We start from the raw sequence: 13,207 nt of genomic DNA, 5'->3' as shown, positions 1-13,207 counted from the left end.
TGTTCCACTCCTGTTTCTTCCCCCTTTCCCCTCTCCCACTGACATTTGATACTGCATGTGTGAGCTCTATCCTGCTCCTCTAGTCCCTGCATGCTCTGCTAGGCATTGCTAATTCCTCTTCCCCCTCCGTACCCTGATATCCCTCCCTGTTCATGACCTGCTTTGAATGGTTGCACCTGTTGAATGTATTTCTGTTGCAGTCAGGCCAGAGTGGCTGGAGATAGTGGTCATGTGTGTGTGAAGTGTACTTGCTTCTGAGAGTGGGTGTGCATTATCCTTTTCTGAAGACAGATTTGAACCATAATCTTATATGTAACAGTCTTTTCATTGGGTCTGCCTGAAACTTAATGTGTCATCTTTACGGTAAATAGCAATCTATCCTCTTCATAATAATGATGATGATATTCAAAACTGGACTTTCTGTTGTTTTATTATCCCTGATAAAGATACATGATCCTTCACCATTTAAAGTAGACTTACAGTAGCGACCTTCACATCCACACAAAGATAGCAATATATGCTGCAACTGTCATCTCTACACCAGTACTCTGTAATCCATACTACCATGCTGATCAAAGACTTAATTAAACTTGAAGCTACTGTACTTTATTTTTAATGCTCTGAACATTTGAATGAATAACAGATAATTCTGAGCAAATTTCCATGGTGCCTGTACATTCTGTGTGGTAATTCTATTTATCCACATTCATGGTGATGATGATGATGATGATGATGATGTTTGGTTTGTGGGGCACTCAACTGCGTGGTTATCAGCGCCCGTACAATTACCCAATCTTTGCTCAGTCCAATTTCGCCACTTTCCTGGATGATGATGAAATGATGAGGACAACACAAACACCCAGTCATCTCGAGGCAGGTGAAAATCCCTGACCCCACCGGGAATCGAACCCGGGACCCCGTGCTCGGGAAGCGACTACGCTACCGCGAGACCACGAGCGGCGGACACCCACATTCATGGTGCAGAGGTCTCCATGCTGGTTGATATACTTTTAAGAGAGGGGAGCCTGTTGTTATGGTTTTGTTCTAAAAAGAGGCCTAGTTCTCATACCCATGACAATGGGTATTTGACCATGCGGGGTCCCACACTAATCATCTCCACCAATCTTTATTTTCCAACCCTTTTGAGTTGACAAAAGCCTTATCTCCAACAGTTCCACTGGTACCAGTGCAATGTGTTCCTCATGCCTTACAACAGTGCCAAGACAAAACCAATCGTCTCACTGGAACACCTCTACTATGCTCAAGTTGGTGCGACTAGTTAGGGAAACTGCCTTATTCAGAAAACTGCCCATGTTGTGTTCTCTGTTCCTACCCAAGGTGTTCCCTGCCCCACTCACTGAAACCACCTAATCATCTTCTCTGAAAGCCTTATGTAAAGGCCCAAAATCCTCAATCACCTGATCCAGTCCAGCACTTGCTGGTGACCTGATACTCATGCTCAAACTTCCCCTGTAATTGAAGGCTTACACCTCTACCATTACTGTTACATGGCAGATGGCAGCAAAACTTCCTTGTTGCTAACATTAGTGTTAGGTTGTGGTGGTGCTCACCTTATTTGTTTCTTTATTTGTTGTCCTCGGTGTCGATGTACTGGCTGAAAAAATAGGGGGTGGAAGTGCATTACTGTCTGCTGTTAATGATGTATTTAATAGGTGCACATTTGAGTTTCACAGTCGTTTACTTTCACTTTTCATGACCCCCCCCAGACACATTAAATATGGCCAGTGCACTACTGTTTAACTTTCAATAAGCCTCAGTAATAGTTTTCTGGCAAACAACCACATACTGTCACCATAGTTTACTGTTGAATATCTACAAGCAGTAAAAACCAAACCACAGAGCTCACAGTTCTTGAAGAACAGAACAGTATATGTGAAGCAGACACTGTAATTGCTTTAACACATGGACTATTTTTGAACACTTATTTCACAGTTGAAGCACTGTTGTTATTCTAACCAACACAGGTTTCTCATCCAAAACTTGGCCGTGGATGGACTGTCACGTGGCCAAAATTTGGGCCGTTATATATCCTCACAACAGTAGGTGCCGAAACTACACATTGTTTGAAGTTAAATTTACAGAAATTACAATTAAAACTTAACTCATTAAATTAACTTAATACCTCAAAAGATTCCGTCTTTTTAACAGTTTTTTCTTCTGTGAGAGTTAGGCCAAATTATTTTAATAAATCATGAAATGAACATATATAGTTATGCAAACAGTTACTGGTACTTTTGACAAACCTGTTAATTACTTTGGAATTAATTAAGGGCTGTCTATGCTAACATTTTTTCAAAGAACCAAATAAATATTTAAAGAATGTTATTGTTCCATCTCCCAAATGTTTATAATTAGTACAGATGAATTTAAGTTATGAAACAATTACTGATGTTGCCCTACAATGAAAGTATTAACTAGGAATAGTCAACTTAAATTAAAAAATCAATTACTTACATAAAACTAAGCACAAAATTAGATCTTTTGTTATATTCTTTTCAACATAAATTAGAAAATCAATTACATAAAATTAAAAGCACAAAATTAGATCTGTTGTTATATTCTTTAAAACTAAGGACCAATCTTTCCCTTTTATGAAAATGTAGATTACATTTATGTATCTTAATGGTAATTAGTTAAAATTGGAAAAAAAGGAATTTAAGGAGGCAGTTGGTAAAACAAGAGAGGAAGTAAACAATATCCCAGCTTGCTTTGTTACAATGTTTCAGCTGCTACAGTTGAGGGGGAGGAGCCTTAAGATGGGGGAAAAAAAATGTAAAACTTCATGGCAGATTAAAACTGTGTGCCCTACCGAGACTCGAACTCGGGACCTTTGCCTTTTGCGGGCAAGTGCTCTACCATCTGAGCTACCGAAGCACGACTCACACCCGGTCCACACAGCTTTACTTCTGCCAGTACCTCGTCTCCTACCTTCCAAACTTTACAGAATCTCTTCTGCGAAACTTGCAGAACTAGCACTCCTGAAAGAAAGGATACTGCGGAGACATGGCTTAACCACAGCCTGAGGGATGTTTCCAGAATGAGATTTTCACTCTGCAGTGGAGTGTGCGCTGATATGAAACTACCTGGCAGATTAAAACTGTGTGCCTGACCGAGACTCGAACTCGGGACCTTTGCCTTTCGCGGGCAAGTGCTCTACCATCTGAGCTACCGAAGCACGACTCACGCCCGGTCCTCACAGCTTTACGTCTGCCAGTACCTCATCTCCTACTTTCCAAACTTTACAGAAGCTCTTCTGCAAACCTTGCAGAACTAGCCCTCCTGAAAGAAAGGATACTGTGGAGATATGGCTTAACCACAGCCTGGGGGATATTTCCAGAATGAGATTTTCATTCTGCAGTGGAGTGTGTGCTGATATGAAACTTCCTGGCAGATTACAACTGTGTGCCTGGCCGAGTATCGAACTCGGGACCTTTGCCTTTCGCGGGCAAGTGCTCTACCCTCTGAGCTACCGAAGCACGACTCACACCCTGTCCTCACAGCTTTACTTCTGCCAGTACCTCGTCTCCTACCTTCCAAACTTTACAGAAGGTTTTCTGTGAACCTTGCAGAACTAGCACTCCTGAAAGAAAGGGTACTGTGCAGACATGGCTTAACCACAGCCAGGGGGATGTTTCCAGAATGAGATTTTCACTCTACAGTGGAGTGTGCGCTGATATGAAACTTCCTGGCAGATTAAAACTGTGTGCCTGACCGAGACTCGAACTCGTGACCTTTGCCTTTCGCGGGCAAATGGTCTACCATCTGAGCTACCGAAGCACGACTCACGCCCGGTCCTCACAGCTTTACTTCTGCCAGTACCTCGTCTCCTACCTTCCAAACTTTACAGAAGCTCTTCTGCGAAACTTGCAGAACTAGCACTTCTGCAAGAAAGGATACTGCGGAGACATGGGTTAACCACAGCCTGGGGGATGTTTCCAAAATGAGATTTTCACTCTGCAGCGGAGCGTGCGCTGATATGAAACTTCCTAGCAAATTAAAACTGAGTGCCCGATCGAGACTCGATCTCGGGACCTTTGCCTTTCGCGGGAAAGTGCTCTACCATCTGAGCCACCTAAGCACAAGTCACGCACAGTCCTCCCAGCTTTACTTCTGCCAGTACCTCGTCTCCTACCTTCCAAACTTTACAGAAGCTCATCTGCTAACCTTGTAGAACTAGCACTCCTGAAAGTAAGGATACTGTGGGGACATGGCTTAACCACAGCCAGGGGGATGTTTCCAGAATGAGATTTTCACTCTGCAGCGGAGTGTGCGCTGATATGAAACTTCCTGGCAGATTAAAACTGTGTGCCCGACAGAGATTCGAACTCGGGACCTTTGCCTTTCGCGGGCAAGTGCTCTACCATCAGAGCTACCGATGCACATCTCACACCCGCTCCTCTCAGCCTTACTTCTGCCAGTACCTCGTCTCCTACCTTCCAAACTTTACAGAAGCCCCCCAGGCTGTGGTTAAGCCATGTCTCCTCAGTATCCTTTCTTTCAGGAGTGCTAGTTCTGCAAGGTGGGCAGAAGAGCATCTATAAAGTTTGGAAGGTAGGAGACGAGGTACTGGCAGAAGTAAAGCTGTGAGGACCGGGCGTGAGTCATGCTTCGGTAGCTCTGATGGTAGAGCACTTGCCCACGAAAGGCAAAGGTCCCGAGTTCGAGTCTCGGTTGGGCACACAGTTTTAATGTGCCAGGAAGTTTCATATCAGCGCACACTCCGCTGCAGAGTGAAAATCTCATTCTGGAAACATCCCCCTGGCTGTGGTTAAGCCATGTGTCCGCAGTATCCTCTCTTTCAGGAGTGCTAGTTCTGCAAGGTTTGCAGAAGAGCTTCTGTAAAGTTTGGAAGGTGGGAGATGAGGTACTGGCAGAAGTAAAGCTGTGAGGACCTGGCGTGAGTCGTGCTTCGGTAGCTCAGATGGTAGAGCACTTGCCCGCGAAAGGCAAAGGTCCTGAGTTCGAGTCTTGGTTGGGCACACAGTTTTAATCTGCCAGGAAGTTTCATATCAGCGCACACTCCGCTGCAGAGTGAAAATCTCATTCTGGAAACATCCCCCAGGCTGTGGTTAAGCCATGTATCTGCAGTATCCTTTCTTTCAGGAGTGCTAGTTCTACAAGGTTCACAGTAGAGCTTCTGTAAAGTTTGGAAGGTAGGAGATGAGGTACTGGCGGATGTAAAGCTGTGAGGACCGGGTGTGAGTCGTGCTTCGGTAGCTCAGAGGGTAGAGCACTTGCCCGCGAAAGGCAAAGGTCCCGAGTTCGATACTCGGTCAGGCACACAGTTGTAATCTGCCAGGAAGTTTCATATCAGCACACACTCCACTGCAGAGTGAAAATCTCATTCTGGAAATATCCCCCAGGCTGTGGTTAAGCCATATCTCCACAGTATCCTTTCTTTCAGGAGGGCTAGTTCTGCAAGGTTTGCAGAAGAGCTTCTGTAAAGTTTGGAAAGTAGGAGATGAGGTACTGGTAGACGTAAAGCTGTGAGGACCGGGCGTGAGTCGTGCTTCGGTAGCTCAGATGGTAGAGCACTTGCCCGCGAAAGGCAAAGGTCCCGAGTTCGAGTCTCGGTCGAGCACTCAGTTTTAATCTGCCAGGAAGTTTCATATCAGCGCACACTCCGCTGCAGAGTGGAAATCTCATTCTGGAAAAAAATTGTAAATTTTGTATGACTAGGGCCTCCCGTCAGGTGGACCATTCGTCGGGTGCAAGTCTTCGATCTGACGCCACTTCAACAACTTGAACGTCAATGGGGATGAAATGGTAATGCTTAGGACAACACAACACCCAGTCCCCGAGTGGAGAAAATCTCCAACCCAGCCGGTAATCGAACCCGGGTCCTTAGGATTGACATTGTGTCGAGCTGACAGGGTGCGGACATCAAGATGGTGAAGAAGTAGACATGTGTGGCAGACTCTAACCATGATTACAAAGGTTAGGAATCTGAAGGGCACAGATCTTCCTTCCTGCTCCTCTATTAATTTATTCCTGCTGCATATTTTGCAGTTCCAGGAGAGGATCTCAACGATCACATGAAGGTCCTTCCCGCCACATTCCCCCATATCAAACCATTTACTACTGTTTCCACAATACATCCTGCTAGTTGCTCTCCTAGACCACCTCACACTCTTTCCACTTATGATCAGATAATGTCTATAGCAATGAAGAAAAAAAGTTTAAATATGAAACACTAAAGCAATATTATGTAATTATTGTGTTTATTTTACTATAAAAAGATTGCAGCCCCTTCTAATGCAGTAAATTGGTTACTACCACAATTAAGTGAAGTCAGATGCAGGGTTGTTCTAGAAGTCAGGCAAATGTAAATGAAAATTTGTCAGATGTCACACATAACAGCAATTTAAAATAGCTTGAGATATTTCTGAAACCTAATGTAGAGATTCCAAATCGTCCATCATGTAACAGGAAAAAAGGCACTAGTGTGGCTATTCACAACAATAGGTATTTATAAAAATATGTGTGTATGTACATAGCTTATCACAAGTTTTGATTTCAACACCCAAACAAAAGAGGTACCTATAAAACAATAATTATAAACTCAATGAAGAGGCATACACACAATATAATATGAACGGTATTCAAAATGCAAAAACAGACTAATAAGAACAAAAATACAATCAAGAAATACTGTACTTGGCTGCTGTCTTGTTATTCAATAGAATATTTCAAATTGTAATGGCTCATTGTAACATTGTTGGTGTATGTAGCCATAAACTTGTTTTTGTGACAGAAAACTGATTCTTTTTTTCTTTAATGTTTTCATCAATGTATGTATTTATGTTTTCCTGTGGGAGAGGTACCATTAGTACAAACTGGTATATCGGTGTACATGCCAAATAAAGCTCTGACAGTGTCTGAAAAGTGATTGTTAACGGAAAGCAAATGGCAGTGGCCATGTGTGCGTAATGCATATATGAATGTGTGCTTGTGTTTTTCTACATTTGAGAAAGGACTTTTTCCAGTAGCTTAATTTACTTTTAAATGCACTTTATATATGTGTGTCTTTAACCTAGAATGTGAATAAAAAAAAAATCTGGTATTGAAGTTGCAAAACACTGTGTGTTACAATCACTTCTTTCTGTCCATTTATTTTTATTTATTCGTATCAGCAAAACAGTTATGACACACTGCACTGGAATCGTGTCTATATTCTACAAAAATGTACAGACTCAGTTACTACATCCACAGCTCTGCCCTGCAAGCCACTTTACAGTGTATGATGGAGGCTACTTTTGGTACCAAATCATGAACTGAATTTAAATGACTGTGCCAAACAGACTGCACTTTGTTTTCTATGTGCCTGTATGTTACAAGGAACTCGTTCATCTTCTATTAATCCAGGGTTATTATCATTGCAGTAACATTGATTTTATGATGTGTGATAGTGTTAAGAACATTAAAGATATTCAGTTCTTGTTAAATATTCTATATAGATGCAGTGGTATCTTTTGCAGATCGTTCAGCTGTACCTGATGTTTCAACCCTGGGTATAGCATTGACAGCTGCCCAAGCTGAGGGTATTGATTTGTGGAATGGTTCACCTATTGCTCTGAATTTCCACAATAATCATTGTTTTGAACCATGTATAAGTAATGAAGGTTTGTACTTGTTGTTTTTCCATAAACGATGGCCACTTGCAGTATTTTTAGTTTCTAATGAATTCTTCATAACAGTACCTGTATGCCCAGATGTGGTGAAGGGTTAAAGGTGCCTCAATATATATTGACAGACAGTGGGTGTTAAATCCCTATTCAGCCATCTTGGTTAAAGTTTTTCGGTGTTTTTCCTAAATCAGTTCACATAAATATCAGTATGGTTCCTTGTGCAGAATATCAGATGATTCTTTTCCCAGTCCTCTGTCTTAATGCCCTAGGTAACTGGAGAAAAGGACTGTGTTCTCATTTTATGTGGAGAGACATAGCTAGAAATATTTTTAATTTGTATGTGTAGCATTGGGAGATCAGATAATTACAACCATTCATAGAGAACAACGTAAAGGAATATAAGCTGGCTTTTGTCCAGATCGATTGACAATAGATCACATTTTTATCCTAAGGCAATTGTTTGAAATGTGAAGGGAGTTCAGCACTTCAGATACTTGGGACTTGGTTTACCAACAAGAAAAGCATTGAAATGGACATTAAGGAAAAATAGCAGTGGAAATGAAATGCATGTATTCCCTCAGGGAGACACTCAGAATCAATATCAGCAAATACTAAGATGAGAATATATAACACAGCGGTATGCCCAGCGGTCTTTTACAGTTCAGAAACATGGAGTCTGACTGAAAGAGAAAAGGATGAACTATTAATATTTGAAAGAAGAGTAATGAAGAAGATATGGGGGACAGATCTCAGATAAAGGAGAATGAAGAAGGGGGAAGAATCAGGAAATCTACCTCTTTATGCAACAACTGACAATAATACCAAAGCTGAAGAGCAAATGAATCCAATAGAGAGGCCATGTTGCCAATATGACAGAAGAAAGACAGTTGAAGAAAACATTTGAGGGGAAACCAAACACTATATGCCCCACAGGACCTAAAGGCAGTGCTGGATGACTGACCTGATGAAGGACCTGGCAGCCCTGGGGATTGAAAACAGCTGGAGTAACTGAGCACAAAACAGAAAGTAATGGAAGCTATGTGTGGAAGCAGCACATGGTCTGCAGAGCTTGTGGCTGCTGGATGTGTATTTATAGCAAGAATATGAAAGCTTCTGGATTTTGAATGCTTTCAGTTCCACTGATGCATTCAGGTGCACACGCTTGTGAAATACAACATTGATGCAATTGCAGTTGCACCATTGCAAGTAGTGACAAAGAGTTTATAAGAAGAAGTATACTCATTACCAGCTATCATAAAGATTCATAACTAGAAAGAATTGTACGAAACATAATGAAGTGTAAGATGTAATGTGACTAGGGCCTCCCATTGGGTAGACCGTTCGCCGGGTGCAAGTCTTTAGATTTGACGCCACTTCAGTGACTTGCGCATTGATGGGGATGAAATGATGATGATTAGGACAACACAACACCCAGCCCCTGAGCGGAGAAAATCTCTGACCCAGCCGGGAGTCAAACCTGTGCCCTTAGGATTGACATTCTGTTGGCTGACCACTCAGCTACTGGGGGACGGACAAGTGTAAGATGATTGGAGTTTATCATGAATGCCTCAGCAGTTAATTACTGGGATATTAAACACTTCATCTGTGGGGGCCACTTCTTCTGGGTCTCCTACAGCTACCATTTTGTGTATTGGATGAAATATCACCTAAGCTTAAACAAGGCTACCAACCTCTGATGTGTAGTGCACCCCTGACATATTTAGATGGTTCCTACAGTTCTCACCCCCTATGAATTAAGTCCACAAAGGTTCATTAAGAGACTTTAACAGTTCTTGATGGAGCCATTTTGTAACAGCAATGTAATTAATTGATCAAAAGGCAACCCAACTAAACAAGAGTGTGTCATAGCCTGATATCAGCAGGAAGTTCATGAGGAATGAGCATTACTCATTTGTGACTGAATATGGCAACTATACTGAAAAATGAAGAAGATCTGTGAGAATTAAAGTTGTTACTACATTTCATATAACTGCTTGAATTTTATGTACACAGTTTTAATGCACAGCATTTTTATAATATCACTAAATTACAGCTTGCGATGAGTTTCTTGTTTTTTTTAATTAAATTGCCCTTTGGTTACACATTTTTGCTTGTGTGATCGAATATGACCAAAAATATTGGAGGAAGTTTTTGTTTTGAAGATATTATGGTAGTTATGTATTACAAAGTTAAAACTGTCATCATCCCCAGAGGCTGGTTTTAATACCATGGTACACAGGCACAGTCTTATTGGAGGAGGTATGCCATTGCTTTTTCTGGCGTTTTGAGTGGATTTGCTTAGCCACTTGCAGCACATCCTAGAATTTATCGTGAACTATGAACCATGGTGCAACTCGTTTTCACAGTAACAACCATTTCCATGGCAGAAATGTGTGATAATTGATGCATAAAAAAGAGATCTGACCAGGTATCGAACCTGAAAACTTTGATCTGTAGTCCAGAATGTTACTGCTGTGCTGTCGAGCCACCATAAACTTTCTTTTCAATACACATATATTTTAACTAATACATTTGGCTAATTTGTTATCTCCTCTTTTCATTTATAATCCATTATCTTTCATGGCTGACCTACAGTAATGGGCCAGCATAGAAGGATTGCAGTTGCCTTAGTAAAGTTTCTCAATGGTTGAAACCTGCTGCACAAAACATTTTCCATTTTCATAATTTCACCAAGATTTTATTAGTTGTCAAAAGAAGTCAAAATGAGAATGGCAAAAATGCATTTTAGGACCATTTTACTTTCTGTTCTTTGATAAGCTCATGGTATCTTTCCCATTATTGTTCAGCATATGGAGATTACCTTGTAAATTTTCTGGCAGTGGTTCTAATGAAGCCCAAGCTTCTTTCTTTTCTCCTTCATAATAGTTTAAAACTATATGACTCTCATCAGGCTTCTTGTATCAGAACCTAGATTTTTATCTCAGAGAATCTAGGAAACTTATGAAAAGATGCATAAATCCTTGCATATTATTACAGAAAGCCTTCACAGACTCTTTCATTAGCCATAATTTAATGTGTAGTGATAGCAGATGTACATAAGTTGCCGCTTCTAACTATTCAAATGAAATGTTTTTCATATCTTGCTCTGAGCACTCTCCCAGAAGCCATTCATTCTTTTCAAAATGCTGTAGGCTGACTGTCCCTCTCATGAACAAAATAATAAACTTATTGGAAAGAAAGTATCATAATAGCAACTTTCAAATTGCCACATCTGCACCATTTATGCAACAAAAGAGGTAGTGTATATTTTGATAGGTCATCATCGTATTTGCAGCTTATTTGACTGGAATAACTGGATATGTTGATATCATCATAAAGAGGGCACCACTGCTGATGGTGTGTGTTGAATGTTCATTGGACTCAAAGTCATTGTCTTGTGGGTTGTGCAGTGCCTTCATTGTGCTTCCCTAAGTCAGCGTCATGTGAGGAGGTAGTGTGAGTGGGCAGACTGCAGATGGTGTACTAGGATACTTGACAGTCTAGTTTCACTTTTTATTTATTCTGTATAGGAGTAGAAAGCTGCAGAATGGTCATCCACATAGTTACTTTGTTTCTTCTATCCAACAGGGATTTCAAAATACACTGAGCTTCCTTTTCCATTCTATTACTTGCGTAATTACTGACATGAAATAATAAGTGATGCAAACAATTTGTCCTGATCTCCTAAATTGCACGTAGAATAAAGATTTGAAATAACATGTTAGTACCACAAGAGTTACCTACAAACTGTGGTAATAATATTTACGACTTAAATAAGACTGCACCAGTGCTGCCCAGTGGTCTTTCACAGTTGCTATTCTTGTGCCTGATTACTGTCAAAAAGGGTGACTTTGGACAATTTTTGTGTTTCTTAAAATGTAGGTCTGTGTCTACAGATTACGTTTTTCATATTATTGTAAAATTTACCTTTTTTTGTTTGTTTCCCAAGTCTCGGCACAGTGTGGGGGCACCTATTTATTTTATCCAGAATGCTATATTCACCCTATCATATGGATGACTCGGGACAGTGAAAGTGTTTCTTTTTAAGTTGTAAATATTTGATGCAAATTTTACTGTTCTTTAAGGTGGAATATGCAAAATTATATTACATTAAATTAAAAATGGATATTGAAAATTTAAAAAAGAGGCAAAGAAAGTTTGGTACACTATTTATCTTAAAATATTTTCCATTCTCTCACTCTCTCTCCTCACACAATACATACTTTTCTTTCATTTTTCTTCTTTTTTCCTTACTTTTAGGTAATCAGATTTTGTTAGTATTAACTCTCTTTACATTCTGCTTTCATACAGGAGCTAGTAATGACCAGTTGATCAAAGAGAGTATTAAGTTTGCACATAACTTATGTCACAGAGACTTCTTGAATGTCTTCCTCATTTGGAAAGACATAGATGATTGATGGCTTTTGAGACTTCCTCATAAACGAAGTTTTCACTTTGGTATCTCTTATGGTTAATATTTTCCTTATGATTGCTTTCAGAACAACCTAGGATTTTCACTAAGAGTAATTAAACTTTATGCCAATGAACTCTTCTTTATTTAACTCAGCCACTGAGCTGTTATTACTGTTTTTTTTTAATTGCTCAATGTAATTGTTATAACCTTTAATCACCAATAATTGTGTGGATATTCAAACACACTCACTTAGAAACAATAGCTGGTTACATGATAACAACTCAGTATCTCTTATTCGACTGCCGTGCCGTGACATGCGGCCGGCACCGTTCGTAGCTAGTTGGCACTCCCGCGCTCAGCCAAGTTGTGGAGCACCTCTATTGCCGTTTGCGCGTACTGTCGTGGCGGCACTGTTAAATGTCGTGGCACTGTCACAACACTTTTCCCCCCTTTAAAAAAAAAAAACGCTCACTTCCTTGGAGACATGGACAGTGCGGAGACATCCATGGCCTCTTGTGAGGCCCCAAGAAGATCCCGCAGAGAGACACGAGAGTATGGTCGAAAATGTCCAGGACGGAAGCTCGTGCGTGGAACGTGCCTCCTGGATGAGATGATGGGTGAAAACTCCGGAGCAGCATCCATAGATGTCGTGGACCTGGGGGTGTGCTCCAGCGAGATGGGTCCAGGAGCAGGAGGCGTCGCGACTGGGGCCAGTTCTGGCGTACTCAGAAATGGTAGCGACGGCGGCTGCATCAACACGTACGGTAGATCGGCAGCAGCGACAGGACTGGCTTCTCGGGCTGGTGGAGGTGAAGGAAGGGGCGGTGGCACCGGCATGGCCACCACTCGTGGGCGCATCTGGTCATAATGGCGAACAACCATGCCGTCGTCCATACGTATTTCACAAAGCCGGCGGCCGCGAAGAGCCTTGACCACCCCTGGAATCCATTTAGGGCGAGATCCATACCCTCGTGCCCACACGTCGGTGCCCACCGAGTCTTTTCCCGCACTAGGGGACACAGCACAAGGCCTGACAGGGTGAAGCAGGTGCAGTAGAGTGCGCGGTTGTCGGCCATGCAAGAGTTCAGCAAGGCTGCGATCACCCAGAGGCGTGAAGCGATAAGAACTCAGAAATTGCAGCAGA

General features: G+C 41.5%; 1 protein-coding gene across 1 annotated transcript in view; it reads left to right on the top strand.

Annotated features, from left to right (window-relative positions):
* The window catches only part of LOC126155594 (glycerol kinase-like), a 188,905-nt gene that overhangs the window by 132,867 nt on the left and 42,831 nt on the right, over positions 1-13,207 (top strand). Inside the window, exon 9 of the mRNA XM_049916239.1 lies at positions 7,500-7,643. Within this exon, the coding sequence (XP_049772196.1) occupies positions 7,500-7,643 (144 nt within the window). The remainder of the gene's footprint in view (positions 1-7,499; positions 7,644-13,207) is intronic.

This window comes from Schistocerca cancellata, chromosome 2 (assembly GCF_023864275.1).
Source record: "Schistocerca cancellata isolate TAMUIC-IGC-003103 chromosome 2, iqSchCanc2.1, whole genome shotgun sequence".
Taxonomy (NCBI): Eukaryota; Metazoa; Arthropoda; class Insecta; order Orthoptera; family Acrididae; genus Schistocerca; species Schistocerca cancellata.
This window is presented reverse-complemented; position numbering and strand designations above follow the sequence as displayed.